Source organism: Rhinolophus sinicus, linkage group LG05 (assembly GCF_036562045.2).
Source record: "Rhinolophus sinicus isolate RSC01 linkage group LG05, ASM3656204v1, whole genome shotgun sequence".
NCBI lineage: Eukaryota > Metazoa > Chordata > Mammalia > Chiroptera > Rhinolophidae > Rhinolophus > Rhinolophus sinicus.
The window spans coordinates 19,223,265-19,248,398 of record NC_133755.1 but is presented as its reverse complement, the minus strand read 5'-3'; the positions used below and the strand labels follow the sequence as shown (position 1 = coordinate 19,248,398).

Here is a 25,134-nt window from a genome sequence, read left to right as displayed (position 1 = left end):
AAACCCTATCCTTGGAAGAGTGTGACTATGAGTTATTTATGTCCTCACGAGATGGCAGAGAACCTGATACATTCTAAATACTCAGTACATGTTTGTTGAAGTAATTAATTAATCAAGGCAGCTAGTGGGAAGCTGTCTCCTGTAGCACACTCTGGTAGGAGAACAGAGGCTAGGGGTGGAGCTGGCTTCAAAGGTATGAGTTAATTTATTAGTTTTTGTCAGTGATGTCATTTGTTATTCATTGAGTGCCTATACTGAACTAAATGCTGTATGAGTGCCACGGAGGAGTGAAAGTGAATGAGACACAAGCCCCGCTCTCAGTGCTCCCATTTTGGATTTTGCATGACTGTGGAGCATCAGGAACAGGCTGCACTTATGAGGCTGGAGTAATATTATTCATTGTGGCTTACAATAAACAAACCCAGCAGGGAAATCTCACCATCCTCTAGTGGGCATTTTAGTCATTGCGTAGATCTTTTTTTTTATGCCTCTAGTAGGCTGTTTTGTCTCTGATTAAATGACACCAAAGTTCTTAACCAGATAATCTGTGTTCCCCTGCTCTCCTCCTGAACCACAGAACCCTTGTTAATTTCAGTAATTTAATGGGTAGATCTTGCTGCCACTTTCTCAAGTTGCCTGGAGCTTCTGCTCAGAGCCATCTCGGAACCAAGTTTGGTTTTCCTCTCCTCTCCCACAGAGCGAGCTACTACCGAAAGGGAGGCTGTGCAATGCTGCCAGTGAAATGGATGCCCCCTGAGGCCTTCATGGAAGGAATATTTACATCTAAAACAGACACGTGGTGAGTCTTCCTGCTGCCCTCCCCCTCCTGGTCTCACTGTAGGCCGGAAGGTGGTGCTCCTGGGCCAAATGATCCCACACTGTCAGGAGGCCCTGTGTTAGGGGAAGGGCCTCAGGGGAAGCATCAACAGACCTATACAACAGGGGCTCTCCAACAGTGGCAGACGTCAGAATCATCAGAAAGCTTGTTAAACACATATTTATGGACCCTTTTGCTGAGAGTTTATGATTCAGAAGGTCTGAGGTCGGGCTGAGACTCTGCATTTCTTACAAGTTCCCAGGTGACGCGATGCTGCTGCCTGGCGTGGACACATTGAGAGCTGCAAGTCATATTTTTTTCACATATCAACGAAGTTAGGTTTATTCCAGGAATGCAACATTGAGTTGAGATTAGAAAATTGAGCAATGAAATTCTCCACATTAACAGAATAAAGGAGAAAAGGAAATATTCATCAGCACAAAAGTACTGCTGGTGGTAATAGTGATGAGGCCCTTTCTACAGCTAAAAATAAGTTTGGGGAACACTGTCTGTGCATTAGCTCCCCGGAACTTAATCGCCCCGCATCACTGAAACTTTGTGCTCCTTGACCAGCATCTCCTCACTTCCCCCTCCCCCCCAGCCCCACCATTCTGCTCTCTGCTTCTATGATTTCACATATAATGACATCATGCAGTATATTTCTGTGTCTGGCTGATTTCACTTAGTATAATGTCCTCCAGTTTCATCCATGTTATCAAAAATGGCAGGATTTCCTCTTTTTTTTTTTTTTTAAGGCTGAATAATATCCATTCTGCATGTACACATATATACATATATATGAATGAATAGATAAGGAAAAGGTGGTATATATGGTTATACACATGTGTATTAATATAGGTAACATATGTGTATATTAGTATGTATGTATTAATATATATTAATCTAGGCAGCTGATTATTAATAATATTATTAATTAATCAAAAGGACCTCCATTCGTACATACCACCTTTTCTTTAGCCATTCATGCACTGATGGACACTTAGGTGATTTCCATACATTGGCTCTTGTGAATAATGCTGCGATGAACATAGGAGTGCAGCTTTGAAATACTGATTCATTTCCTTTGGATATGTGTGTATACCCAGAAGTGGGGTTGCGGGGTCATAGGTAGTTGTTTTTAACTTTGGCCTATTCTGACCCAGTGGATCTTGGAAGTGTGGTCCAAGAATCAATAGCATCAGCGTCACCTGGGAACTTGTTAGGAACAAATTCTCAGCCCCCACCTCAGGCTAAGGAAACAGAGGAGGTGGGCCCAGCACTCTGTGTTTTAACAAGCCCTCCAGGCGATTCCCAAGTGCACCAACATTAGAGCACTATCAACCCACCTTATGTCCAGGTACGGAGAGGAATTTAGGTACTTAAGTGCTTGTTCTGAACACATGCTATCCTGTGACCCAACCATTCTACTTCTAAGTTTCTATGTTAGAGAGGATGACACAAATAGACTCGGACACGGAGTTTCATTTGCAACAGTGTTTGCAATAGAGAAAAAAAGCCAAAACTACCCAACTGTCTCCTAAGTAGCGGACAGAAAAATCAACTGTGGCTTACTTACATCATTGGAAACTGTTCAGCAGTATAAAGAACACACCAAACCTACATGTATCAACATGGATAAATCTCAAAAACTATTTAGTGGGGGAAAAAAGCAAGTTCCACAAAGGAGTAGGATATCATTTATGTATAATTTTATAATGAAAAACTTAAGTCTATAAAAGAGTTTATTGTTCCTGCTTTCACACATTGTAAAAAAGTGTGAAAACGTACATGGGAAGGACATATTCTAACTTCAGTGGACGGGAGGCAGAGAGGAGGAAAGGATGGAGGGTGGGGCTTACTTGTATCTATTTTCTTTTTTTTTTAAGATTTTATTGGGGAAGGGGAACAGGACTTTATTGGGGAACAGCGTGTATTTCCAGGACTTTTTTCCAAGTCAAGTTGTTGTCCTTTCAGTCCTAGTTGTGGAGGGCGCAGCTCAGCTCCAGGTCCAGTTGCCATTGCTAGTTGCAGGGGGCACAGCCCACCATCCCTTGCGGGAGTCGAACTGGCAACCCTGTGGTTGAGAGGACGCTCTCCAACCAACTGAGCCATCCGAGAGCTCAGCGGCAGCTCAGCTCAAGGTGCCGTGTTCAGGGGGCGGAGCCCACCATCCCTTGCGGGACTTGAGGAGTTGAACCTGCAACCTTGTGGTTGAGAGCCCACTGGCCCATATGGTAATCGAACTGGCAGCATTCGGAGTTAGGAGCGTGGAGCTCTAATCCCCTGAACCACCAGGCCGGCCCACTTGTATCTATTTTATTTCTTCAAAAGGAGAGGGAGAACTGACACAAATAAGGCAAAATATTAACATCTAGATATATATCTATTTTATTGCTTTTCATTTTTCAAGTTGAGATTGTTTCATAAAGTGCTTTAAAAAATAGTAATCACATAACTTCAGATACTAAGAAGTGCTATCGAGGCAAAAAAGGATAAAGAGTGTGGGGTGGAGGTGCCAGAGGATGGGTGCTGTTTTAGTGCTGATGGTGGGGGAAGGGTCCACGCAGGAGGGGAAAGTCCAACACCTGAATGACAGATAGGCACACCATGGAAAGATCCGACAGAAAGGCTTTCCAGGCTGAGGGAAAGTCAAGTGTAAAAGGCCAGTGGCAGGAACAAGACTGGTTTGTTTGAGGAATGAAAACAAGTCTTCATGGCTGGAGCTAAGGGAACACAGGGACCAGTGGTAGTTGAGATGGAAGGGGCAGGCAGGGACAGAACACGGAGGGTCTTAGGACCCAGATTAGGGAGTGTGGATTTTATTCTGAGCACAGTGAGATGCCTCTGAAGGATTGGAAGCAAGAATGTGACACTGTGCTTTTTTGAAAACGATAAATCACTCAAAAAGATAAATCACTCACTGCAATTGAAAATAGACTTGAGTGGGGCAGGTGAAGCTGGGAAACCAATTAGGAAAATACCGCAATTTCTAGATATGGGATGAGAGGGGCTAGGCTTGGTGGTGGCAGTGGAAGCCATTAAAAGTGGTCAGATTCAAGTTCTGTCTTGAGAGTAGTTAACAGGCCTGGTACAAGTTGGATGTGGATTGAGAGGTGTGGGAAAGAGTGAGATCAAGGGCAATGCCTAATTTGCAGCTTGAGCAAATAGATGAATTGGTGGTACCACTGAACTGGAAAGAATGGAGGAGATGGTCTGGGTGCTGAAAGGATACTCAGTGTTGGTTGAAAGTGCTCTGACACCTTTTTGTGCAATGTTGGTTGATGATCAGAGTGCTACATTTGGAAGTCAAGTGGACAGTATGTGTTAAGAATTTTTCAGTGTTCATATTCTTTTTATGTAGTCATTTCATTAGAATTACCCTAGATTTTATGAGGTTATCCTAATTGTAAATTTGGGGAATTTATCCTAAGCAAATCGTCCTTTTTAGAAAACGCACATAGATGTTCATCACAGTATTTCAAATATTTTAAAAATTGAAAACAATATGGAAATGATGTGGCAAATTACGGCATAACTACTCAGTGAAATGTTTTATAGCCATTTCAAATTCTATTTATAAAATGTATTAGCATGGAACATGTTTATGCCATAATGGAATTTGCAAAAAAAAAAAAAAAATCAAGGTTCAAAATTGCATATTGACTATAACTACAATCATATAAAAAAAAAATCTAAGTAATTTGACTGGAACAAAAAAATAACATGCTAACAATGGTTAGCTTTTTATGGAGCATCGCATGTGGTTTTCTCATTCTTTAATTTTTCTCCATATGAACAATTTGCTATTGTGGAAAATATGTAATAAAAAAATTAAAATTTTACATCTCTGTGTGTGTGTCTATATGTGTATATGTATGTGTCCATGTGTGTGCACACGTGTGTATATGTGCATCCACATCCATCTCTCCTGTCCTGTGCACAGGTCCTTTGGAGTGCTGCTGTGGGAAATCTTTTCTCTTGGATATATGCCATACCCTAGCAAAAGCAACCAGGAAGTTCTGGAGTTCGTGACCAGCGGAGGACGGATGGACCCGCCTAAGAACTGCCCTGGGCCTGTGTACGACTCTTTTAGGAACATTTCTACAAGTTACTAAGCACGGTTCTCCTTTTCAAACAATATCTGCAGCCACATGTGCTTTTGTAAGATGGAAGGGCAGATGGCTGACCTCATTTAATAAGCCCCATTACAGGCATGTGTCTGTGATTCCAGGGAGACAGCTTAGTCTTCTGGCCCCAAAAGCGATAATGTCACACCCATAATGGTGGCCTTGGTCTGACTGGAGGCAGTGGACTCACCAGGCTCACCCTCCGCAAGCACCCCCCAGGAATTTGTGTCCCGGCCTCCACAGCACTGTCTTCAGTCTCCTTGGAATATTTCCATTCCCTGCGTTTCTGCTGTCCTGTCTGGCATCCCTCACCTGCCTCCCACAAGCGAGGCAGATGGGCAATATAGACTATCCCACCCCAGAGATGACTTTCATTCGGGAATAGAATGAGAGGAGCCACATTTAATGGCAACACCAGGATGGCTGTGTTCATGAGCTTTGGTGTTACAATACCCTTACACTTGGCACAAGTGCTCAGTCCATCAGCAGAGGGCAGCATATGCCAATCACATGGGACCTAGATGAGTTGCCACCCTCAAACTCAGTGCCATGCTGGTCCCATTTGAGAAGTGCTGGGGAAAAAATGTATTTTTCATCCTTCTTTCTCTTGACCTTAATTAATGAGCTTATTCTTCTCTTAGATATAGGATCATGACCCAATGCTGGCAACATCAGCCTGAAGACAGACCCAACTTTGCCATAATTTTGGAGAGGATTGAATACTGCACCCAGGTATAAACATGTTTTCCTCTTGATAAGCATTTATATAGAAAGGTCATAAGATTGCAAATACCAAAATGTGAAATAAAAGGTAGAACAACCAGAAGATATGAGTTATGATCATGAGAATGAACATTAATTATCTATAAAGTAAAATGGTTCCTCTGTTTCCATGTTTTGTAAATAAATACCAGTAACTGCCACTTTCTTCACCAGCACAACACACTGACACTCAATAATATTAGGGCATCAATTCAATTCACAGGTATTAACTAAATCCCTACTGGACACCTAACGTTTTATTAGACAAAACTGGAGCATCAAAGAAGCATGGTAAACAGCTGCTCCCTAAGAGTTTGGAGCCTAGCTACAGAGACGGTAACATGAAATAATTAGCAGTATATAATAATTTGATTATTGTATGTCCATTGATATGTGTTAGAGGGATGAAAGGCAAGGTCAGAGTGATCTGAAGACATTTTATCATCATCAAACAGCATCTGTAATACACACACCATTTTCCATGTATTTCATCTTGTCCTCATCGAGGTACACAAAATATCCCCACTTTCCAGATGAGGAGTTGGGGCTTGGAGAAGTTGTCCAAGCCACACGGTTTCCCAGCACTCCCTCTGGGCCCAGTGCAGACCCCGCTCCCATTTGCTTCAGGAATCACTCTAAAGTCTCCCTTTCTCCCCCATTTTCGCAGATGACTATGCCTCCTAACTCCTCAAGAATGGAGAGGCTATCGAACGAGACTCCCCTGAATGTGCTCCCTGTCTCTGCCCCCACACCATTCCCACCACCTCCCCTTCAAAGCTGCCCCCTGTCCCCCAGGGGCTGTCATTCCACAGTTACCTCCTCTCCACCGTATCTGCTTTCTTTCCCTCTCTCTCCGTGCTCCTTCTGCTAGGACATCTAATTCTGGAGAATATTTTAGAAGTCAGACAATAAACCACTGCCTCTCTAAATTCCCTCATCTGAGTTGTGACAAAAGACATCATACATTTTCAAACTATAGTCATTTCCTAGCTTCACAATTCCACCCTTTCAGGTCCTGTCAGCTCAGAAGTAGGTGGACTGGCATTTATCTGGACGGACTCCATTTATCACGTTATTTGGGGTTGTTTCAGAGAACTTGATGTTCAATGACACTTTAGGTTACTATGTTGTACTATTAATGGAATTTACCCACTTAAATAGATATACTTTGGAGTAAATTTTTTCAAAGAATATACCATCCCTCCTAAAAGCAGGTGGTTCTACAGACGCACATTTTGAAGGACTCACTAGAGACACTAATAATTAACAGGGAAGGAACTGAAATATAAAAGAGAATCAGAAGGTAGTTATTTTTTATTATTAAACCCTTTACTGATGAATGCTGGACCAAAGTACTTTTCTGTTGAATGCCAGTAATGGTTTTCCCAATTTGCATAAAATACTAAAGAATTAAATTTCGCCAAGTTTTAGTTTCCTCCCACAAATTTTCCTCAAATCTCTGGCAACTGCTTTTGCTTTTCTATATTACAATCTGTGGCTGTGATTGAGCACAAAGTTGGTTTTGTAAACGGTCTTCCTCCCAGCACTTCAGTATTTCCTGGGTCTCACAAAGGGCGTCATCATATCCAAACTCGTTACAGAACCACTGCATTATGGTATCTGCACATGCAATGATATGATGACGTAACGTAGAAAAAGTTGTGATTACGTGTAGCCCATCCAAATATAAGAAAAACAGGAGGCAGCTAGGAAGAGAACAACAAGTACGCCTTGTAAACCAACGTGGTACGTGTGTGTCTCTCTCCTCTTCTCCCTTCCCATCCCCTTGCCCCCACTACACGCACATACACATCTGAAGCCAGAGTTTCCTTTTCAGTTGGAAAGATTTCATTGGGAACAGAGTGGAATAAATTTTTTAACTAATTTACAATTTTTTTAAAAGTCCACTGGCCTTTTAAAACTGGCCCAACAGTGGTCTCTGCAAAGCTTTTCCTGGCCCCTGGCCCCGGCACCGGGCAGTTGGGTGCTTCTAGGACCCAGTACACACGCCTACTCCAGAGCGTCTCTTCTAAGCTCTTCAAGGACGAGGAGAATTTCCCATTCATTTCTTATTCCCTGCTGCCTATAAATGAATATATTCCCAATAGACAGGGAATGGTTTCCTCATCTGTAAATTAAGTTGGGGTGAGATTTTCACTCAGGTATCTTCCAGATCCAACGTTGTTTTGTCTGATTCAGTTTTAATCCATTCATTTCTCCTACCTATAGGATCCAGATGTGATCAACACTGCTTTGCCAATAGAATATGGCCCACTCGTGGAAGAGGAAGAGAAAGTGCCCGTGAGGCCCAAGGACCCTGAGGGAATGCCTCCCCTCCTAGTCTCTCCTCCACCAGCTAAACGGGAGGAGGGGCAGGGCCCAGCTGCCCCGCCCCCTCTGCCTTCTGCTTCCTCTGGCAAAGCCGTGAAGAAACCAGCAGCCGCAGAGGTCTCTGTTCGAGTCACCAGAGGGCCAGCCACGGAAGGGGGACACGTTAACATGGCATTCTCTCAGTCCAACCTGCCATCAGAGCTGCACAAAGTCCAGGGGTCCAGAAATAAACCAACCAGCCTATGGAACCCAACTTATGGCTCCTGGTTTACAGAGAAACCCCCCAAAAAGAACAATCTTCCAGCAAAGAAGGAACAACACGAGAGGGGAAGCCTGGGACGTGAAGGAAGCTGTACTGTCCCATCTAACGTTGCAACGGGCCGACTCCCAGGGGCCTCTCTGCTCCTAGAACCATCTTCACTAACAGCCAACATGAAGGAAGTGCCTCTGTTCCGGCTGCGTCACTTCCCATGTGGAAACGTTAACTACGGCTACCAGCAGCAGGGCTTACCTTTAGAGGCCACCACTGCCCCTGGAACTGGTCATTATGAGGACACCGTTCTGAAAAACCAGCCTGGGCCCTGAGCTCATCAGCACTCATTTCTCTTCCTTGGGAATCCTGAGCCCATGAAGGGGGGACAGGTAATGGCTCCTCCACACCCCAGAGACCAAATGTCACTTTTCATTTTGTGCCAACTTGTTTTGACGTGCCACATAAGAAGCTGTATTTTCAAAGTGCTTTAGAAAGGTTTTGAGCATGGGTTCCCCCTATTCTTTCAAAAGAAGAAAATATCACAGAGACAAGTGAGACTACGAAGCCCGGAGGGGGCTGCCTAAGGTTTTGTGCATGGTTGATGTCCGCGTCCTCATGCTTCCTTCCAACCCTGTGTGCTCTGCTTCAATACGGTCAGAATTAGCGGCTCCTGTGTTTCCTAGTTGGAGTCCCAGACGTGTCCTTACCTTGTTGCTATGGACCTGGACCACTTGAGGGGACAGGGAACAGAAATAAAGGAGCTATTTGCAATGAGTCAGCATGGGGAAGGACATTCTTTACTTGGAAAAGAAAATTCATAGACAACTAACTGCAACGCCAAGTTAGATGACATTTAGATGCTTTCGATTGTGCTGATTCCCCGATGATCCTAAAAATGTAATGACTAGTGATGGTAGAACAGAGAAAATGTGTATATACTCATCTAAATGAAATGCAAACATTCCAAGTGCTTTGAGTATGATAAAACCCCAAGCCAGAACCAGAGATTCAAAAGCATTCTATTAATGTGCCTCATGCCTTAAGAAAACCTTCCTACTAAAAGTGAACAACTGAGTGTGAGGTTTCCTACTGGATCAAACACTCGAGATTTAAATTACTAATTACTTCTTTTATAACTGTCCACAAATTAAAATAAAGTCTGATCATTTAAAAACAACAATTTGAAGCAGCAGGGATCCATCGAAGCATAGAAACATATCCCCACATGAGTGTAAGTGTCAATACGTCTTAGGCCAAAACCTTCTAACAGTTTCAATCACGAAAGCCACCAAGTTGACGTTTCTACCTGTAGCACTAGACGGGTCGTTGGAATACCAGACCCTCCAGTGGTCCTAATGAGAGGTACTAATGCAGTATCCTGCCTTCCAGTGTTCACCTGCGTTTTCTCTCCCTTAATCACGTGATCCTAGCATACATGGGAACACAGCTTTGCTGAAATATACATAGCATAATTTCTATAGCTATCAAATGCAAATTAAAAGAAAGAATCTTTCCTCTGGGGCAATGAGTAAAAGAATTAAGGAACATCTGGAGTGCTGAGTTTGACAGTGACGTTATTGTAGGAGTTCTGAACTTGGTTTTCACAGACAGAATTTATTTCCATGGAAAGAAATTGGGGACCTATTAAATTTTACACACATACTTATGTAATAATGTTTCACTGTGTAAGTTTTCATTTCATCCCTTCTCTCTGCTTCTCCTCCATGCTCTTGTCCAGTTTTTTTCCAGGTAGTCGCTATGCCAAAGCATCGCTTTGGGAGGAAACCATCTTTTCTTTCTTGCTGGACACTAAGCATTCTCCAGCAAAAGGACTGGATATCTATCTACCTTTTCCCTACCTTCTGAGTTTCACCTACATCAAAAGCATCACTTTCTGTTCTAGGCCAACAGTAGACAAGCATTCGTGCCTCCTACACAGACGCCTTGCCCCAGTTGGTAGCTCTGCTCCTCTGCAGAAGCAGAGGTGGCACCCCGGACACCACCTTTCCTTATCTTCTTAACTGCCAGCATATTTTCATCAGACACACATCTTCATGGACACATCAACGAACTCATCTCGAAATAATTGTATCAGGAAAGTTTGGGCTCGTGCCAGGTGCAAAAGTAAATAGTCTAATTATATAAACTTAAAAAAAATAGTCAAATTATAATTAATCTAACTCATCAACCCCCTGGAGGGTCCCAGGAATCACACTTTGAGAAACAATCTCCTAAAGGACAATGACAGAGGAACTGTCAAAAACTGAGAAAGACAATTTCATTTCACATTTGTAATACCAATAACCAATTAACCAGGGAGCATGCTACATAGTTCAATACCCAACTCTTTATTATTATTAATGGGGAGAAAAATCCTATCCCTTTCTCTTCTTAAAAACGACAAATCCATTCTATTTTCAGGTTGCACCTTACCACCACTGAGAGAGGTGTGTCGATTCTAATCATCTATATCGGTCTCAATTTTCATGTCAATTTTCAAATGCCAGTCGAGTCTTAAAAGCCTGTATACACAGATAGGTAAACAACTCCACGCTGAGGTATGATGCCCTCAGGAGGTTTCATTTAACTCACTGTATGTCCTCAGCATCAGCGTGGTATTAACCTGGACCTCTGTCCACTCAGTATTGCTGCAGCCACATGGAGACGGCAATTCAGACAGAGGCTGTGGCCTCTCACATTTACTATGACAGAAAGTTCCACATAGAACATGAACTGGCACAATTAAAGTTTGCAGAAGCAATGTCAGTTAAACCACAAGCTAGAATAATTATTTCTATTCCATGTCTATAAAGAAGCTCCTCAAAAGTCCACAACCGTTCCCACTGGGAGATTGGCAGTTTGTGACAAATGACCAGTTTGTCAAATGCGGCACCTCAAAATTAGAGCAAATCAATATAACAAGAATAAAACTTAGTTTTTTTTTAAAGAATGTGATCTACTTAGTAGTCAGAAGCCTGGATTCTCTTCCCCCAGTGAGGGTGTAAGTCCTGGTTTTCCCTGGGTTACTGGGCCTGCCTGTACCTCAGTATCTCCATATATGAAATAAGGATAGTCACGTCCCTTTCTCACTGCCCCTTGGGGAGATTATAAACAGTGTGAAAGCACAAGCTCACCCTCCCATACCTCTTGAATCCCAAATGATATGGGGTTGGGTGTGGGGAGAATTTCACGTCAGAGTGTGTCTGCTTGCCTGTCCTCTGCCACCACAGCTCAGTGGCACTTCCTGTACCACCCGTCTGGCCTCCTTGGCTCTCCCACTTGTGCCATGTTTGACTTCATCTGTCACTTGTTTGATGACAGTAGCAAGAACCCTACCAGAACCAATCCTTTTCGGCTCAAAAGATGAATATAAAACCCTCTAACACACTTACAACTAAGTGTTAAAAATAAGCATCCCAGAAAGGAAAATGTTTCATCAATTTGTGTAATCCTTTTTTTTTTTTTTTTAATTTCTGGCATCTCCATATACTACTTGGTAAACTCTATGGCTGCAAGTTATTATGTAACTCTACATTAACTTTATTCCACTAAGAAATTCTAAGTGATCAGGCTACTTTAATAGATTTTCTCCAGTAATAGGATGAAAATTCACCTGAGCTTTATAGACCTAAAACAAGACGTGTATGAATTCAGACGACTCTGAATAACAGACTCCGATGACACGATTCATAAAACTGTATGAAGTGTGTTGTCAGTCTTTAGCTAATGATTTTTAAATGGGTCCCCAAAGAACATAAAGCTGACTTCGCTAATTTCATTGCCGGAGATGGTTCCCCATGTTGTGTGAACGTACAATACAGAGGCCAGTGTCCCCATAACCCTCCACGAGATGCCCTAAAAGACGATTAACTGAGAATAGCAAGACTTCTCCATTAAGATTCTATTTTCATTTGGTATCCTGTGTCGGTATTCACTTTTTAATGCACTACTCATGTACAAAGCTATTTTCAGCCCTCACCCAACTTCAAAACATTTGAAAAGCTCAGAATAAGAACAGACTATTACCTACAAGTGGGGGGAGGGAGGAACATGAACTATAACCACAAAACCAAAGCAGCAACTTTCCTCTCTTCAGGTTTCAATAAATATAAAACAGTGGGTGGCCCTTCATATACAGATGACACCACCAGGCTCACCTTAGAAAAACTGCAAGGACTGAAGCGTTGGCAGTGCCGGCTCACGTCCACTTCTTAGACCCCTCTGCCTGACACACTCGAGCGGTCTCTCCACTGCATTGGTTCATTAAGGCCAACTGCATCCTGGAAGGCAATTAACCCTCCAGCACTACCACGCTGGTGCAGCAGGCATGTATCAGCTGGTAGTAGTTGAAAGGCCGTCTTATTAAACTCAGCCTTAGTAACCAATGTATTAATGATTCCTTAGGATATTTACGTGGTAAGACATCATTTGCCAACATAGATGGATATCAGATTGATAAAACTTCAGACCATGAGAACATTTTGAATATTTTGGATGGTGTGGCACTCATCAATTACTTGAGAAACAGCAAGAGGACTGCGCAGGAGTTAAGAGACCCAGGTGTTAGACCGCAACTAGCTACCCCTGTGACTCAGGCAAGTTATTTAAACTCTCTCATTTAAAAATATGAACGATTTGGTCTCAAAGGCACCTTCCAACACCGAAGTCTGATTCAGTGAGACTTGCTCTATGTAAGGTAAACCCTAACCACGTGTAGGACGTGATGGCTGTGTGTGTGTGTGTGTGTGTGTGTGTGTGTGTGTGTGTGTTTCTTCTTGACCGTGACTCTTCATTCACCTAAAGCCAAAGCCGATTAAGTCAGTGCCCAATCCCAGCAAGCCAAATGATATTTCATCTCTATACAGAAGTAGACCAGAGAGAAGTTTAGTGTCAGGTCGCTGTTTATTCTTCCTATTCAAAGACCTCATTAACAAGTCAGAAAAATCATTGGTAAAATGAGGTTCACCAGGGGTGGTTTCCTGGAAGAAGCAAAGCTGACAGCACAATGAAAATCATGTCCGTTTAGTGACCTTCCCGCCAGCCATGTCGCACCACTTGTTTCTCTTTTGTTGCCTTTGCTACAATTGCAGCCTTATTAGCAAAGTCAAGTTATAAAGCTTACCTTTTGGAGGCTATCCTTTTACACACCTAACATCTGATAACAGATGAGACACACGGTCTGTCAGTTGTCAATTTGCACCTCCCAGAGCCCTTTCCCAGCATGAAGTCACAAAGCCCAGAAGAAGGCGCATGTGGGAGCCCCAAAGGCGTGTGTGGGTCAGGCTCCCTCAGTAAGTGTTCTGGTGCCGTAATGATGAGGACTTCAATAATAACTGGCGTCCTCCCTCCCACTCACCAGACAATTGGACAGAATCTCTCTTTTCAGAGTTACAGGCACAGCCACTGCCATTGGATGGCAATGTGGGGGAAACCTGTTGTGAATAATACAGTGGATCTAAAAATAGGGAATCCCCAAAAGACAGCCAGTTCAAACATCCCACCCAAAGATAGGACTGTGAAGATTGCAGGCAAATTACCTACATTTCAGGGCATCTAAAAGTCGAGGGGGAAAAAAAAACACTAAATCTTTTTGCATTATTTCAAAGTAATGTTTATATAGTACTTCACAGCTCTCAGAATAAAGTAATACTAAAGACAGAAATTATTTTTCCTCATGTGTGTGCCAGTAAGCAGCTGCTGATGTTTTAGAAAAGGTTAAGAAACAAGCAGAATGGGACACTGGATTTCCCTAAGTCACACACCAGGAAGTGTTAAGTGAGGCCTCAAGAAATCTCATGCCGTTTCTTAATTCCCTAAACACCGTATTCCCTTCAAGAAAAAGATCATTTGAGAAAATTACATTTTAACTAATATGTATAACCTATTGGAATTCTTCCTAGAAACACATTTTTATTGACAGGTTCAAAAAAGGGGACTGAAATTTTCCACTTTTCTCTCACTGTTGTCTGTAATGCAAAATCCATGTTCCCTGCCACCAATATGGCACTTGTTATGACTATTAAGATTCATTTTGAAATCCATTTTGGGATGTTTTTTCCAAAACTATTGGACAGCAACACCCACCTTTCGTAACCTGACCTGTGGGGGTCGGGAACATCATTAATACTGCTGGCTGAGATTTACGCTGAATCTCAGAAGTCATATTAAAGAAAAAACAGAAAGAGCTTGTGACTATACTTTTAACATGATTTATTTCCCTGTCAGTCTGATTTGATTTGTTGGGTGAAAAATAATGAGTTCAGTCTCCAGGAAGGTAAGGCTACGAGTAAAGTCACGATGAGCTCTGTGAGGCCAGAGTTGAAATAACCTCCATGAGACTGATGGACGCCAAGGAGAACACAGCATCTGAACTTGTAAACTTACTACACTTTAGAAATGCTTCAAATTCAAACTCAGTCAGTACAAGTAGATTTCTGAGACGCCCTATTTAATTTTATTTATCTGACACAAACAAGTCTGACTAATACCCAATCCAGACACCAAATTCCTCCGGACAAAGAAGCTTAACAGGGTGGACGCCCATGTAAATACTTAAATATCTAGAGTAGCAACACACTTGTATTTCTGGGTTCATTTAGGATTTTAGAGCTGAACTTAAACCAGACTTATGAGCATTTTTTAAATGACACCATTGATCACTGAGAACAGGTTATATTTTAAGCTAATAGCCTCAATTTAAACCCCTAAAATATCTTTACTGATACAATTCTGAACTTCCTGCCCCCTTCTCAGTACCACACGTCCCTATTTGAATTGTGTAGTAAAGGAGGAAACTTGCTGCTGCTTTATCATGAAAATTCTATCGGATACAAGACATTCTAAAGGGATAAGAGGGAAAGAGGTTCTCACACCTCTTGGTGCCTTTCTCCTCCAGGAAGAGGCTGTAAGCAGAAAAACAGTTTCATTTCTACCAAGCACAATGAAAACATATTGTTGTCAGTAATATGTGCCCAGCTACTCTAATTCCTCCACATATATTGTCTTTTTCCCTCCTGTAACAAGGACCATTAGCAAAAATTTGGGTAGAAAAAATTCTTTTTGCCTATGGAAAGGCATCATATCCTGCTCGTAATAAAACCTTAACGTGTCCACACACAAGCTTCATTAGGTATGTCTGTTGTATATTCAAGCAGTTTACGTGACACTGTTTGTAAATAGGGGCCTATGTACCAAGGGGCATTATTAAACAATTACTAAAAATCTATGTGATAATGTGAGTTTTGTATTAACTATGTATTTGTATTATAAATAAGTGTAGTAAAGCAAAGGGCATGAAGAAAAATAAAAAGTAAATTCTCCTATTGGTTTGCAATGTGGTAATACGTAGTGTATGTCTCTGAGTCAATCATTTAGATAACACATGTCTGGTGGGTAGTTAAAATTACTAGATCTGTTTCTCAATTAAGAATGATTCTTAACACATTAGGTCTCGGGCCATCGGTCGATGTGGCTTAAGTAAGATTATCACATATTCTACACAGGTAGATCCAAAATAAAACTCTGAAATAAAAATGCTTGGCACTGGAGACCAATGCTGGCACACTCAGGTGAGATTCAGTTCTTTCTCAGCATATTAGACCACACATACCGTGTTTCCCCCAAAATAAGACCAGATCTTATATTAATTTTTGCTCCAAAAGACGCATTAGGTCTTATGTGCAGGGGATGTTATCCTGAAAAATCATGCAAGGGCTTATTTTCAGTTAGGTCTTATTTTTGGGGAAACACAGTATTACTCTGTTCTCTAAATTATCATCACAGCAGAACAGAAATTCAAAGCTGGCCCCAAGAAAAACATGTAGGCAGCTGCCTTAGGTGACCCTGTTGTATCTTTCTTGTCCCCTTTCCTACCCAACACCCAACATTTTCTAACTCCTTCATGTCCCTATCTTGGGGTAAAGTTGAGCTACTATGATTCATTCAAACCTTTCTTGCCCTCTTTCCTCCCTTATCTAGGGATGAAATTTACCTGTTCCATCACCTGGTCTCTCAAAGCCACCTGTCGAAAGTCAGCTGGATAATGTCTCTGCTTTAAACAACCGATGGCCGGCACTGCCTCTGTTAATTCAATTAACATTTACTGAGCATCTCCTAGGTGCCAAGTATTATTCCAGGTGTTAGGGACAAAGCAATGAACGAAACAGTCAAAAATCCATCCCACAATCCAGTGAGGGAAGAGAGAAATAATGAGCAAAAAAGTTTACCATGGCCAAGGGTGATAAACGCTCAGAGAAAAATAAGTCATGAAGGAAGGACTCACACCAAGATTACAATGTCTCAGTTCAGATTCAGCAAACATCCGAACTCTTTCAAGCACTCAAAAATATTCCTGCCAAATTAATCTAAACTATAGAACAGAATTTTTAGTCAGATGTAGATAATTATTTGTATATTTTTAAAACCTAAATTGAAAATGTTCTATCCTACCTTAAACAAATGAAATCCCACTGGTATAAAAGACAGTTAAGCAATTTTAGAAAACTGTAGAAACACATTCTTTTCTTAAATGGCTCTCTGTCCATCCAAACAAGATATATAATACAGGGTGGCTAAAAACATCACTTGTTGAGTAGAAAGCATGACACTTTTTAAGGCTCTTTTAAAAGGATAGGAAAAATGCAACTTATTACTGTAAGAACAAAAAACGTTAAGTACAAACCATCTGTACACTTGAGTTACTGAGAAAAGCACCATTGCAGGGAGGGTAAATGACAACATACCATTCCAAAACCAAACAGCTTCCCTTTTTATTAATACTCAAGAAGTGAACTTTGAATGACATTTCACAAGCAAAACACAAATGAAAACACAGAATTTGTATGTATAGTATCTGTAAACATACACATTATAGGCATTTAATAATCCTAGTCTAAATATGAGAACAATTGGTTCTCTGACCTCAAAATAAATTCAGTGTTGGCATCACTGTTTCTAACTTATAGTGTTTTATATTTACCAGGAAGAATTATAGACACCCAAGTTCAATATAGTCAGGCATTTCATGTTAAGGTATAAATAGAGTTTTTAAGAAATAAGCGGTATAATAAAATAAGTTTACTTTTAAATTGCAGTTACAGTCATTTTCTTCAGTCAATAAAAATATTCCTTGGTTATAAAGCAGGCTTATTTTGCAAATGTATTTCAGGAAAATAGGTTTAGCAATATTTGAAATACCACACTTTAAAAAAAAAAAAAAGGCAGCAAAACAACAGAATTTAGATTTTAAATAGTATATTGCAAAATAGTTCAACATATTATTTCTAAGCAAAAAATTAGCTCCATTCTGAAGGATGCTTTCAACTTTATAAAGCAAACTGTTCCAGTATTTCTGCTGTAGTTTAAAGTCTAAATAACTACAATTAGAGACAAATCTTTACATATGTAGGACCTAAACTTCAATGCGTATCCGTAACCCAAATGTTTTGCATTATTACATCACTCTATTATGAAGCTTATTTTGTTAACGTGTCCAACAAGGAAAATAAAAACACGATACAGTTCTGTACCTTTATAACAGGATAGTTTGCAACAATTGAAAATATAAAAAGAGCAACAACAGCAAACACCAGCTTTATGAATTATAAAACAAAAAAAATTGAGAAATCATGAACATTTAAATGAATAACTACTATGTTCTTCCTTATACATCTTAATTTGCACTCTTCTCTTAAGTGTAGTTTTTTAAATGTTTTTCATATCCCAGGTAGAAATGATGACAAAATTGTCTACAAAAGTGAAAGTGCATCATCATGTTTTAAAAGTGCTTTGTGTGTGTGTGTGTGTGTGTGTGTGTGTGTGTGTGTGATATGTCCAATAAGGAAGTTAAATAAGTATGTGCAAAAATTTCTCTTTATGACTTGAATTCATAAACCTAGTCATAGTCTTTTGTAATTCATCCAGATGAGGCAGTCACCAACACAGAAGAAAAATCCGAGTTTATACACTTTTTATATAGAAGAAAGAGCATGAGCCACAGGTCAGAAGACCCACGTTCTGTTCTTAGCTCTGTTAACCAACATCAGTGACCCTGGGTAAGAGAAGAGCTGCTTTAGACCTTCACTTCCGTATTTGGCAATGGGAGAGTGTCTAAGTTCAAGAGCACAGCAGGCCCCAGCCAGCGCCAAAATTCTAACATATCTTTAGATGAGGCACTCCTGAAAGGGCAAATAATTTTGCCAAAAAACATGAAAAATACACTAGTCACATAGCTTCTATTATTGTACTGATTAGCACAGAAAGAAAGAAAAACTCCAACAGTACTTGGCAGAAAAGGGTCATGTGAACATCATATGTTAACCAAAGCTAGTGAAAATCTTCACAATTACAGCAAATGAAAATTCCAATATTATGTGCAAAAACGAAACAGAGTTAGCAACATCAGTCGGTCACCTAATAGCACATCTTTTCCTAAGTCTCAGAAGTTTCGTGGGTCTAAAGCTTCAAAAGCTTTTAAAAAGGCTTATTTTAAAATTATCTTAAGGGCACCATGACTCCCATAGCTCACATTGCTAGCTTTTTAAAGGAGTCTCTCTGAATTGTTATGATGATTTGTATGAAGCTAACCGTATGTTCAAATTTTAAATAATGGCTAAATAAAGCCAACCATTTGCCACAGACTATTTTACACCATATACGAGGTCTGACAATTACGTTCGTGAACTCATCCTAGAAAAAGTGCTATATACCGCATTGCTGAATATCACTATGGTCACCTTCGAGGTTCTTCTCCCCTTGGGAAGCTATGCACTGATGCCAACGCCTAATCCACCCTTCAAAGCAATTGTGGAACTCTTTTTCTGGAATGGCCATCAGAGCGATCGTCATGTTACCCTTGATGTCCTGAATGTCATCAAAATGTCTTCCTTTCAGTATTTCCTTTATTTTCAGGTAAAGAAAGAAGTCATTGGGGGCCAGATCAGGTGAGTAGGGAGGGTGTTCCAATACAGTTATTTGTTTCCTGGCTAAAAACTCCTTCACAGACAGTGCCTGTGAGCTGGTGCATTGTCGTGATGCAAGAGCCATGAATTGTTGGCGAAAAGTTCATGTCATCTAACTTTTTCACGCAGCCTTTTCAGCACTTCCTAATAGTAAACTTGGTTAACTGTTTGTCCAGTTGATACAAACTCATAATGAATAATCCCTCTGATATCAAAAAAGGTTAGCAACATCGTTGCAACAAGTTTGCGAAGTTAATTGTCAGACCTCATATATGTACGTACACACACACACACACACACACACACACACGCACACTTCAGAAGTCTAACTCAACAAGTCTCATCCACGAGCTTTGACCCATTTATTCCCCGATAGGTTACTCTGCTGGGCCGAACGAGGACGCCGTGGTTGGGCTTGCAGGTGAAGTAGCGTGTGTCGCCCACGGCTCCATCGTTCTTCCCCTTCGCGCTTCGAAGCTCAAGTCCAAGCCAGGTCCCTGCAGCAAAGTCAGTGGGGCCCACGTACCTCACGGTGCCCATCTCGCTGGAGCTCGTGAGGAGGACCTGGGAGCCCTCATGCAGCCTCACGGCCCCCTCAGCACCGCCCGGGCTGCTAGTGCTGCTCCAGCTGCGACGCAGGGCAGCTTTCGATCTGTCCACAGGGAAGAGCAAGAAAAACTCTTCAGTGCAAAAGGCACAGAAATGCCATTTATCATATTCATGTCCACTGCCAGGTTCTCAGTTCAGTCACAAAGAGAATACTTTATGTTTACAACTTGATTTTTTTTTATTCTAAATAGCAATATTAGAATATACTTTTGTTTAACATTTTAAAAGTTTGTCTTTTTTGACTATTTTAATACTACACTCTTCTGGATTTAAGATTTATATATATGCGTACAGTTGACGCTTGCACAGCGGAGGGGTTAGGGGTGCCAAACCCCCATGCAGTCGCAAATCCATGTATAAGTTTTGACTCCCCAAAAACTCAAGCTGTCCCTCAGTATCAATAGGGGATTTGTTCCAGGATCTCCCATGGATATTAAAATCCACAGGTGCTCACGTCCCCCGTATAAAATGCTGTGGATCAATGCATACAGTCAGCTCTCTGCATCCCTGGACTCCCAACAGGTATTTACTGGAAAAAAGTCCAGGTGTAAGTCAACCTGCACCGTTTTAACCTATGTTGTTCAAGCATCAACTGTGTATACAGCAATTAGAAAAAATACATCTATACCTATTTTATTGCTACCACATTTCCCCAAAAATAAGACCTAGCTGGACAATCAGCTCTAATGTATCTTTTGGAACAACAATTAATATAAGACCCAGTCTGATTTTACTATAAGACTGGGTATAATATAATATAATATAATACAATATAATACTGGGTCTTATATTAATTTTTGCTCCAAAGGACGCATTAGAGCTGATTGTCCGGCTAGGTCTTATTTTGGGGGAAACACGGTAACAATATTAAAGAAATAAAGCAAAAGGAAAAGAACCTTGCATTTTGACTGTGGTAAATTAAAATTACCTTTTGTTCACTTTTTAAATATTTCTTTACATAAAAATAATTTTTTAAAACTGTCAATCACCACTTTGGAAAATGTATGTACATTTTTATGAATGAACTCCAGTTACACTTAAGGGTTTACCACCATCCCTGCCACTAACAGTAAGAAGGAGCTTGGTTGCCTGGCGCAGGAGTCCTCTCCTTTGCTCTACAACAAAACATCACTTAGCATGTACTGCTTCCTGGCACCCACCACCAACCCCACCTGGTAACGACAACGGGACACCCCCACGTGGAACTCAGCCAAGGCCCCAAGCCAATACTGCCCCAGAGCTTCCCCCACTGTCACCGGAAAGTAGGAACTTAGCCACAATAGAAACATTGCCAGAATCTCATTGCCCTCTGACCTGAGACCTCCCAAAACAGTTACTCAGACACCATCACCAGTGGCGCCTTCACCCTCTGTCCACGGCACCTCTCCTCCAAAAGAAACCCTTCTCCCTATTCCCACAGTACAATCAATGCAGAAACTGTTATCAAAACTGCATGGTACCCGATAGTGAACAGAATCTGAGTCCTGCTTATTTTCTACTTCACTTTTTGTATTTTTTAATCCACTATATCACAAACAATGTCTCCTTTCCTCCCATTAATGACCCTGTAAAAAAAATAAAAGAGCACTCTAATTTTGAGGTTAGGAAAACTGAGGTCCAAAGACTTGCCCTGAGCCACATTCACCAAGAAGTGATAGAATTCTAGTTAGAAAATATAATGGAAAAAATATTGTTTACCATGTCAAATCTACAATACGAGGGTAAAGTTAACAACAAAAAATACTTATTAGAAAAAGTATAAATACTGAAGAACATACAAAACACAAAAGAGCTTTATCCCAAAATAGAAACATATGTATGTCAATTCTCCCCAAATTCACCCCTGGGATTTTTGCAACCTGCCAAAATTACTCTAAATTTCACATAAATAATGATAATATCTATCATTTCCTGAGCACTTACTGTGTGCCAAGCACTTCACATACATTATTGCTTCTGACCTCCCCTAAACCAGAAGTAGGTATTATTCTCTCCTAACGAACGAGGAATTTGAAGCTCAAAAAGCTTAGGTTATCTGTCTAAGGTCAGAGAGACGATAAAGAGGAGAGGTGGGGCACAGACCCAAGGCTTCCCCGACAAAGGCGAGGTTCTTACAACCATAATGGGTATTATTAATTAAGACAAGGTTGGAAAATAATACAGCAAGGTTTATATTGCCATTTTGTTAAATTATAAAGTTACAATAATTAAAACAAGGTGGCTCTTCCATATGAATGTACTTTTAAAGGAAACAGAAAAGACAGCTTAGAAAAACACACATGATTATTTCTTATGGGATAAAAAGTAAAACTTCAAATCAGTGGGAAAGGAGTGAACATTCAATTAGGAACGCTGTAAAAAATAGTTACTGGGGGGGGAATGATTCTTACCACCCACTCTATGTTAAAATAAATTCCAAATAAAGAGTTACATGCATAAATTGATAAAAGAAAGAACTAGAAGAAAATAAAGCTGAATATTTATCTGATGTCACACACACACACATACACACCTGGAAAGGGAGGGAGATAGACACCGGTACATGTTTTAAAAGTTTGGGATCTACTATTAGTTACATTATTTTTTTCATTTATTATGCCATAAAAATGTTTCCAGGGGGCAGCCAGATGGCTCCGTTGGTTAGAGTGCGAGCTCTTAACAACAAACAGGGTTGCCGGTTCTATTCCCACATGGGCCAGTGAGCTGAGCCCTCCACAACTAGATTGAAGACAATGAGCTGCCACTGAGCTTCCAGAGGGGTGGCCAGATGGCTCAGTTGGAGTGCGAGCTCTCAACAACAAGGTTGCCCGTTCAATGGTGGGCTGTGCCCCCTGCAACTAAAGATGGAAAACGGTGGCGACTGGACTTGGAGCTGAGCTGTGCCCTCTACCATTAGATTGAAGGACAACAACTTGGAGCTGATGGGCCCTGGAGAAACACACTGTTCCCCAATATTCCCCAATTTAAAAAAAAAGTTTCCATATCACATTACAGTCTTTTAATACATTGCAAAAGTCACACTGCGGAAAACTATTACAGGATAGGGGATGTATTAAGGGGGAAAGCTTTCAAAGGGTATGTAGAGTATGACTTGTCCAACTTTGCTTAAGTTCAGATACATGCTTTAGGGGAAAAATTTGGAAAAGCATATACCAAAATTTCTAACAGTGATAATCTCATCTAGGTGATAAAATTACAGATGATCTTTATCTGCAGTTAGTGTTTTGTAATTTTTCAAATTTTGCACAATCAACTTTCATAATCAAAAATTTTTAGAGAAACAAGTAATAAATGAATTCAATACCTAAACCAAAAATTAATGGTTTGGATAAAGACTTGACATTCTATTAAGAATGATTTGACTCAAGTTATCCCAAAGCTCTAAAATCCCAGGGAAGTGAGAAATTTAGAACTGACCTGCATTTGAGAGCTATGTTTACTGACCACCTATGAAATAGCAGGTCCAGAACTGGGTTCCAGGATTTGTGTATTATCAGTAAAATGTTATAGAAACTGCAACGGAGACTGTACGGAGCAGACGGAGCACGAGAGAGGAGGGAATCCATCCTCCCTGAGATCTCAGGCAAGATCCTTCAGGGAGTAACACTTTGAGTTCACTTAACAGGTGAGCAGATGGAAGGGGGAAGCAGACAGAGTCCTGAAAGCACACTATGTGTACTGTGCGTATTATTTTTTCCTTTTTTATTTTTGGAACAGCACAGAGAGTATAGAGAACTGCTAGTCACTTGTGAGGATATTACCACAAGAGAGAAGTCAGGAGAGAGACAACCTGATGATACAGGCCTTCACCTGCAGTGCCAATGACTCTGGGCTTTGTTCTGGGTTCAAGAACTCAAAAGCTTTAGGGGACAGGCAGAAAACACAAACGTATGATGTGAAATGATGGAGCCTGCGGCAAACGGGATTATATGAGTTCTACCGCGAGACATTCAAATTTCAGCCAACCAAACAAATCGTGTCAATAGGCTGGATTCCACAGACAGGACACTATGAAGACTTTTAAGCGGACACACTGTAATGACACAGAGAGGAGCTGAAATAAGCTGGTAATGAGGGGAAGAGGTGTAGCGACAGATGTGACAGGTCACAGGCTGGATGAGGACAGTGTGAGAGACGAAGCCTTGCGCCCACCAGCTTGTTGCAATGCCCTGTTTCAATCTCAAGCTCCCCTTTCTTCATTACCCTCGATCTTGGCATTCAGTGTATATAGAATGCTGAAGACAGAAGAAATGCTTCCAACCCCCTTTCCATCCTTTTTTCCTCTGACATGTACTCATCTCAAGAAATGATCTAGAAAAACAAATCCTGTTCTCTCACACAGATGGTACGGGAGGCTGCCCCACCCCCTTGCCTCGGTTCTGTTTCACTCACGTGAGACAAACACGTCTTTGCCCCAAGTCCTTTGAGTTTCTTACCCAGGAATTTCCATTATCTCTGACTATGTTTTCCACGTTTCTTCTGGAAGTATAATTTATTCCAGATGAATAAATAAGAAAATGGTGCGTGTTTCGGAAATCTTAGTAAACTTATTTTTTCAACCTATGTTCTTCAGAATATGTCATGCTTCCAGGTTAGCAAAGCACAATGTACAATCAACTCTGTCCCCTCAGCAGGAGGTGTCACCCCATCACTCTAATGTCTCTCTCACCACTAAGATAGGGGATACGTCTCCTAGGACCAGCCAACACCTAAAGTCTTCTTTTGTTCCTTACAACACTGATCACCACACATTTTGGTCACATATTCTATAAATAAAAATAATTGAGTATATATCTTCAAACGTATGTTTATTTCTTTGTTTTAAGCAGGTACGAGTATCAATCTGTACAAGTCTCAGTAAAGCCTCATTCATTTTTATTTTCATAGAAAACAAACAGAAGTACTGATATTTTCTTCTCAATGTCAACAAATCACCTGTGCACACCCAGACCTGCTGTATAATTCCCATGGCTCAGGGTTTTTTTCCTCCTTCCCTGTTTCTCCCTGTTAATTAAAGCTCCACTCACCACATCTCGACACTGATTTTGATACCTCCCCCCTTCAGAATCCTTTACATCCTGGTTGCCTCTCCTTAGTAATTTCTTCCATTCTGCCTGAGACCTCCAATATCTTCAATAAACTGGAGCATATGTTACTGCCCTTAAACTCTTTCATCTACTCAAGTGAGGAGATCAACTTCAAAATTCTCACCTTCAGAGAAGGTTTTTAAAGAAGTGGGGAAGAAAACACCAAACCTACCCACCGTGCTAAAACAAT

General features: G+C 40.9%; 2 protein-coding genes across 5 annotated transcripts in view; one reads left to right on the top strand and one right to left on the bottom strand.

Annotated features, from left to right (window-relative positions):
* ALK (ALK receptor tyrosine kinase) overlaps nt 1-14,006 on the top strand; it is a 636,280-nt gene extending 622,274 nt beyond the window's left edge. For both annotated transcript variants that reach the window (XM_074331841.1, XM_074331842.1), the window contains 4 exons: nt 698-799; nt 4,761-4,895; nt 5,586-5,676; nt 7,936-14,006. In XM_074331841.1, coding sequence (XP_074187942.1) covers nt 698-799; nt 4,761-4,895; nt 5,586-5,676; nt 7,936-8,622 — 1,015 coding nt within the window. In that variant the 3' untranslated portion in view covers nt 8,623-14,006. The remainder of the gene's footprint in view (nt 1-697; nt 800-4,760; nt 4,896-5,585; nt 5,677-7,935) is intronic.
* A 5,423-nt stretch (nt 14,007-19,429) lies between these two features.
* CLIP4 (CAP-Gly domain containing linker protein family member 4) overlaps nt 19,430-25,134 on the bottom strand; it is a 54,238-nt gene continuing 48,533 nt past the window's right edge. For all 3 annotated transcript variants that reach the window (XM_074331840.1, XM_074331839.1, XM_074331838.1), the window contains exon 16: nt 19,430-19,900. In XM_074331840.1, coding sequence (XP_074187941.1) covers nt 19,579-19,900 — 322 coding nt within the window. In that variant the 3' untranslated portion in view covers nt 19,430-19,578. The remainder of the gene's footprint in view (nt 19,901-25,134) is intronic.